At 38.6% G+C, this 7,283-nt stretch overlaps 1 protein-coding gene across 2 annotated transcripts; it reads left to right on the plus strand.

Moving 5' to 3' along the window:
• The first annotated feature begins 942 nt into the window (after positions 1-942).
• On the plus strand, positions 943-6,344 carry LOC309359119 (spexin prohormone 2-like). Of its 2 annotated transcripts, none has more exons than XM_081892605.1 (5): positions 943-1,131; positions 1,231-1,308; positions 1,396-1,453; positions 3,907-3,997; positions 5,498-6,344. In XM_081892605.1, the coding sequence occupies exons 1-5, from the start codon at positions 1,129-1,131 to the stop codon at positions 5,568-5,570; spliced, it is 303 nt and encodes a 100-aa protein (XP_081748731.1). In that variant the 5' UTR covers positions 943-1,128; the 3' UTR covers positions 5,571-6,344. The 2 variants fall into 2 exon arrangements, with proteins under 2 accessions (XP_081748731.1, XP_081748732.1); XM_081892606.1 differs by having other exon boundaries at positions 954-1,131; positions 3,907-3,987; positions 5,498-6,341.
• Positions 6,345-7,283: the final 939 nt, after the last annotated feature.

The raw sequence follows: 7,283 nt of genomic DNA on the forward strand, positions 1-7,283 counted from the left end.
ACTGCACAGAAGGGGCAATGCAGATGAGAAGGCTCTCTTGCCCGTCATCATCCACCTAACTTCTGCAGATGGAGACAGCTGGAGAAGGGCTTCCATTGACAAAGGAAGTACGCAGCAAGAAGCTAGTCCTTCAGCTACCTCAGTCCAAAAGCATGTAGGGTTTCAAGGGCAAGCAACTTGAATTGTGCTTGGAAACAGGCCAGCAGCCAGTGGAATTGCCCCGCCTCAAGGTCTGGTTGTGAGCCACCATAGCAATAACTCTCTTAGTTGCTGCATTAGGGAGATACACTGATATTAAGTCGTGAAAGGCACCAAGGCATTGTGAAATCTGGAGTTTCAACCAAAGAAGGCTTAGACTACCAACAGAATATAAACAATAACATTCCACTACCAAACAATATTTATATGCATACTAGTGTTAGTTTAATCATATTGATGAATGTGTTTAGATTATGTTTCACCAGCTTTTCAGTGTCATGGATCATCCTGGGCTCCTAAGAGCTGAGGGCCTAGGAGTCAAGACTTATAAAAGTGCCTCAGGATAGCTCTTATTTATAAGAGAAACATATAATACAGCAAAATGTTCCTAAACTGATGATTTAATGATAATCTTCAACTGCTGAATGGAGAGCCTAGGAAGAGTCCACTTAGAGGAAGCCCATTAACAAAAAAAAGTACATTTCCTCCGACCATATATTAATTATTGCAGAAAAATGAATGAAGGCCTGAGAAAATGTGTGAAGTACCAAGTAGAAATGCTTGACATTTAGTCACCTTTTGTCTTGCATTTTGTTCCCTGTGTGTACAGATTGTTTCCGGATCTCACGGGAACAACTATCATTAGCTACCCTTTTGTCAAGGAGTCTCTGACACTAATTTGCTGCTTTGCTTCTGGGGGAAGGTAAATTACTATATATCTAATTTCCACATATCAAACTTGGCGTAAACCCTTCCCTGGAAAACAAAGGCTTTTTTTTAGGGGCGGGAGAAAAACAACCCCAAGCAAAACATCTATGATCAGCTGAACTTGCGTATTTTATCATCATCAGCTATTTAAAAGTAAGAACGCCAAACCAAACCTTTGATCACATTTCGGTGATAGAAGCGAGTGACAAAAGACCTGCCAGCATGGTAAGCAACTTACTGTGTCTCTTTTATGCTTTTAAATATTTGTTACAGTGGGTTTTATTCTGAATAATCAAAGAAAAATATATACTGTTTTTCTTGCAGAAAGTTAAAACAGCATTAGTTTGTGCTTTTGTCATCATGATGGTCTTTTTCGTAGTTGAATCATCCCACACCCCAAAGGTAAAAGGTTTTAGCTAAAATATCCTCCAAACTCTGCAGCAGTACATGACAAGTTTCCAGTGAATTGTGGCTACTTTCTCTTTTCAGGGTAATCCAATAGCAAGAAACTGGGGTCCACAATCAATGCTGTATCTCAAGGGAAGATGTAAGTTTGGTGTCTCATTTTCAAAAAAATGAAAATAAAAATGCTTGGTTCAGTTAAAAAAACATTATTTGGCTGTTTTTAATACTACATTGAACTTCAAAATGTTTGTTACAGGGTGAAATCTGAAATAAAAAAAAGTTTAGTTGGGCATTAGTTTGAAATACTTAGGAGGAAAATTGCCTACCACAACCACCACAAAATTAATGATTTATTCCAGTTAAAAGGCTCTAAGTAGATTCCTGATTGATTTTTTTTAAAAGCAACAATAAACTGGTTCCCAGTAGAGCTATGTAAAATTAGCACTTGCTTAAAAGTAATGAATTAATATGGAGACATACAAGCAACCTGAAAACTAATTTTGTAAAATTGTTTAGCTATAAGTTATGTAACAAGGACGTTGCAAGCAATCTGAAAACTGAACTTGCTAATAGAAGGATGTCATAGAGGAGGTATGAGCTTTTCAAGATGAAGATGTTACACTGAAGTAGGGACTACATTTCCACAATCTCCTTAATATGTATTTGCAGGATCTGTGCATAACATACTTTATCCTTTGAGGACTTTCTGTGGAGTACTGTAGAAGCAATGTGGCTCAGGAAGAAAGATGTGGCTAAATGTAATGTGATCATTTTACTCCGGCCATTTTTCTCAGAGCTATCCTTTCTTAAGAATTCTCTGAGTATCATGATTTGCTTGTGTGTTGCTTTTCTTCAGCTGTTTCACAGAGGCACTCCGCTATATATTACCCATAGTAAAACCGTAGTAAAACTTAAAATGGGTCTTCACCCTCCCCTATTTTTGAGGGTCCAGTGTATTCCAGCTCATTCTCCCTTTAACTTGCATGGGAAGGGGGAGAAAGTAATGGTGCCCCACCAAAAGATTAATGGGGAGAATCTCTCCCTGCCACCCACCCACAGCAATGACCCTGTTACCCCAAATGTCCTTCCCATCAGCTGTTTTTGCCTTTTTGCTTAGTGAGGACCTGATTTGGGTTTGGTTAAAGGGCTTTCAAATTGAGGACAAATGTGGAGGTTAAAAATAAATGTGCAGAATCAAAGTAACTACCACTGGAAAAAGTAATAATAGCAGGCGCTGGTTCACTTCGATATCCACAGCAAGAACACAATAAGGAAAAATATTTGGCAGATCACTTGTGGGTCCGGGGCATGGCCCCAACACCACCCACCAATGCATGTGAGCGGGCTTGTAAAAATAATCTGAGAAATCTCAGAATAAAGGGGTGGAAGAGGCAGTATTAGAACAGGCTGTGGCATGAGAAGACATCTGAAGACAGCACTGTATGTATCAGGAAGTTTTTTATGTTGACATTTTACTGTTTTTATATGTGCTGTAAGCTGCCTAGAGTGGCTGGGGAAACCTTGCCAAATCGGTGGGGTATAAATAATAATAATAATAATAATAATAATAATAATAATAATAATAATAATAATGTGTCATGTAAATCACAAGTTAGCAAAGAGGATCAATACCAGAAAAAATTAAACAGGAGGTATCAAGTTTCACTGCAGGTAGGAAAATAATGGTCAGCTGCATAGACCTTGATTGGATCCAGCTCAGCATCAAGTATCTCCTATAATGATACAGAGCAGCACCTCTTTGGCTGAAGTGAAAGAGAGAAACTCAGCACAAACTGGTTCAGGATCATGGGAATAGCCAGAGGGTTGCAGGAGGGCACTGCCCCCCCCATAAAGTAAATAAATGAAAATACTTAACTGATTACATCACAGATAACTCAATTCTGCTCCCCTAACATAAAGCCTGCCCCCCCAGTTAAGTCCTGGCTATGCCTATGCCCATGTCCAGGATCAAGGAAACCTAGAGATGTCTGAAATCCTATGGCTTTCTTTTGCCCCTTTTTATTTTGTTCAGAGCGGCTGGATGATCACCATAAAAGCTAAGCCAAAAAAACTACAGTCAGAATTGTGTGTGTACCTGAAGCCTTCAAAATTAGTTCCATCTTAAATGAATGAACAAAAGTTATTGAGGAAATCTCCAGTGAATATACTAATATTGCAGACTGTTGTAAAATCTTCAGATCCCCACAAGCAACGCAGGCTGAGCAGATCGATGCTTGTATGGATTTCTGAGACTCCTTAAGTCTTTTATGGTGGATGAATTGGCAAGATTTCCAGCTGTTTTCATCTCACTTTCCCTCATTCGACTTTAATTGCTCTGTTTGTATTTGTAGAAGGGCTTTTACATTCAAGGTTATTAAAACATTTGAGCAGGCTGGAAAATACTTTCCGATCTCTTTTTGGTCATTTCCATCATCCATTCAAGCCCAAGTATTGAGATTTGTAAGCTATATTACCTGTGTGAAAACCTATTTATCAGATGGCTGGTCAGATGTGAACATGTGCATTCAACCTCAAAGATCATAAGCAGCCATATATAGAACTCAAGGTAATTTGGCTTGCTTTTTTCTTTTACAGATGGTAGAAGATATGCTTCGTCTGATAGTGAAGAACAGTATTACAAGCTTGACTTGGATGATTTGAACGCAGTTATGAAAAGTATTTATTTGTACTTACATTCATCAGTGGCCTTTGTGCATCTTTTTATGAATCCTCTTTGCAAACCCAAACTTTTTGTTGTTCGTTTTTTAAAGAAATGGTACATAATTTATGTAGGAGGTGTAACGGTTCAACTACTTCAGTATAAAATAAACTAGAGAACTCTAAATCTGGAGTTAACTTTAGGAACACGAGGAGCAGAGGAAGCTGCCTTAGACTGAGTTGGTCTATGGCATGCAGCTCAGTACTGTCTATACTGAGTGGCAGTGCCTCTCCAGGGTTTCAGAAAAGGCTCCAGACATACCTGGATATGCCAGGGTTTTAAACTGGTACCTTCTGCATGTGCTCCATCTTCTCAGCTTTATGTTATCTAAAGAGGCAAGAACTCATTTCCAAGCCCTTTCACATGAAATGAATGGGTAACATGTTTCAGAGCACAGTATCTATATAGCCTGTTACTGACCTTCATAGTAAACTGCATGATTGCATGTTAAAGCTGTCATGTGAAATGTACACCCATGCTTCTAAATTCAACAATCTGCTAAGCATTTCTTACGCAGATTGAATCATTTTAGTACATGAAATCACTTTTTCTTTGAAATCAGCTGCACTACTCACATGCATTGGATTAAGGCTATTTTAAAAATTGTGTCCTTAAAAGGAAAAAAGTGCTTAGTATTTTGCAAAATCAAAACCATTAGTACTTTTCACTTGCTGTGAATTTTGAAGGGATTTCGAATGAAGTCTGCCTGTAAGAATTATGTGATTATAGATTTGGAAAGGATCTCATGGGTCATCAAGTCTAGCACTCAGGCAGTTGTAGGGATTTGGCTACTTTTGTTCAAAGGCACCCTCTCTGCTGATAAGCAGTCCAGGAGAACAGCTGTCTGCAAAGGCATTCATTCCTTCTTTATGTCTCAAGGACTGAATCCATCCTGAGCCAGGCCTTCCAGTGTTCTGGGGAAATAAATGAAGAGTGCAGACTTAGTTCTCTAGCATACAGTCTCTGTAAAGAGCTTTGTAAGGAGGTTGGGAGAGTGAATCAGGAGGAGTATGGGTTAATCTAAACGGAAAACCTATCTAAACAAGAGGGTCTTTACCAAACTATGAAAGGCTGTGAGGGTTGGAAGTTTCAAAATCTGGATGCCAAATTGAGACTGTCACATTTATAAAAAATTACCCCTCTTCCCATTCTCTTTCTCTCCCCTCCTCTCTCCCTCTTTTCCCATTTTACCCCATGGAGGCTGGCATTTGAATTTCAATTTGCAAAGGTAGTCTTTATGTAAAATAAATGAATTAAAGTAGCTCGTATCAATAAATTCTTAATTTCGCAAGAGCAATCCCCTCTCCTGCCCCAGGATATAGGAAAAGTAGGGACATGTGAATGTTCAGATTGGGATTTTGGGGCATATGCAGGAAATGCCAGGGAGCCAGTGCAATTTTGAAGTGAGAATGGTGAGAATTCACAATGAGAAATATAACATTTTGAATATGTCTCCCTTTTTTATAGGTTACAAACATTCAGCACCACAGAAATTCCTGAACATCAGAAGAAAATGAACATCTCAAAATATGGACATTGACCACTTGGACAAATGTTTTATTTTACTTGCCCTTCGAATTCCAAACACTGCAAACAATTTTTAAATTGTTCCATTAATGTATTTATGAATAATCTTTACACTGTGTGAAAAACTCTATTAGATGTGATTATTTTGCCATTCTTTAAATGAGTGTTGTTTCAACCTATTCAGCTTACATTTGAAACTTTTGCATGTAATAAGAATTCCTGGTAGTAACAGATCACACAAAAGCAATACAAAAGAAAAAGTTCCCACAAGTGTTTGTTGCCAGTTGCCTTATTTCTTCTCTTTACAGCCTACAGCCCAGCATCCCAAGGCCCACAAAATGTGCAGAGTAGAAAAAGTGGATACATATAACACTACAACCCAGTCTTCCAATGATGCTGAAAATGGAAGGTTCAGGACCTATAAATGGAACCATTTATTTGTACAGCACATAGTTAACTATGGAATTTGCTACCTAAAGATGTAGTGATTAAGGATGGGGAAGATTCAATTCACTTTGCATTTGAAGGCCAACATACCTACTGCTCTGCGGAAAAGATACATGTCATTTTGACCATGGGACACCTTCCTCCAAATGTTAATGGGTGTCTCCTACTTCCCCCTTTCAGTAATTTAAACTCCCAGTGCATCCTTTAGTCAGAAGTTAAATGTATACAGGTTTGCAGTTTAGAGGTTTAATTGATCACATTCCATTTCCCCTTATTTTTATACCTTAGTTTTATGAACTTATTAGTTTCATTTTCCTCACAAGCACTTCTTAAACTTTACCCAGAAATCTGAAAAGAATGTCATATTTTTAGCTCATAGAGGCTATTTTATATTCCTTGCAATCTTTTTTTTTAAAAAAGACCATGATATTAACTAATCATATAACAATTATTTCTGAAAGATCATTGAAAGCTTTCAAATTACTTGAAACTCACACCCTATCTTCATTTTCTCCTTTCCTATTCAGTGAATTTGCATTATTGGATGACAACCACTTGCTACTGCTTTTATTTTCACACTTCTAATATGGGACACAGGTGGCGCTGTGGGTTAAAGCCTCAGTGCCTAGGACTTGCTGATCGAAAGGTCGGCGGTTCGAATCCCTGCTGCGAGGTGCGCTCCTGCTGCTCGGTCCCAGCGCCTGCCAACCTAGCAGTTCGAAAGCACCTCCAGGTGCAAGTAGATAAATAGGGACCGCTTACCAGCGGGAAGGTAAACGGCGTTTCCGTGTGCAGCTCTGGCTCGCCAGAGCAGCGATGTCACACTGGCCATGTGACCCGGAAGTGTCTCCGGACAGCGCTGGCCCCTGGCCTCTAGAGTGAGATGGGCGCACAACCCCAGAGTCTGTCAAGACTGGCCCGGACGGGCAGGGGTACCTTTACCTTTACCTTAATATGCTTCCACATAAACTGTAAAGGGAAATGAATGTGTAATTAAGAGCTCATTGATGTGGATGAGACTGAAATCCTAATGTTGTGAAATATGCTTTGGCTAAAGTAGTCTACGCATTTTGCCAGGTCTCTAGATTTTTACATAAAAATGGGGATACATTTCTCCTACAAATGATAGTGTGATTTTCTAATCACTATAGTGCCATTCCTTAGCAAAGGTGTTTAATCCAACATTACTATTATCAGCATTTTTATAAAGCTGTCTTTATAAATAATAATAATAATAATAATAATAATAATAATAATAATAATAATACAAATAATCCAA

Source organism: Podarcis melisellensis (genome assembly GCF_964234715.1).
Source record: "Podarcis melisellensis genome assembly, chromosome: 1".
Lineage (NCBI taxonomy): Eukaryota > Metazoa > Chordata > Lepidosauria > Squamata > Lacertidae > Podarcis > Podarcis melisellensis.

What these genes read in the sequence shown, in the direction of transcription:
- LOC309359119 (XM_081892605.1), top strand. An exon ending in AATCATCCCACACCCCAAAG is followed by an intron (nt 1,309 to 1,395) that starts GTAAAAGGTTTT and finishes TTCTCTTTTCAG; the next exon opens with GGTAATCCAATAGCAAGAAA. An exon ending in GCTGTATCTCAAGGGAAGAT is followed by an intron (nt 1,454 to 3,906) that starts GTAAGTTTGGTG and finishes TTTCTTTTACAG; the next exon opens with ATGGTAGAAGATATGCTTCG.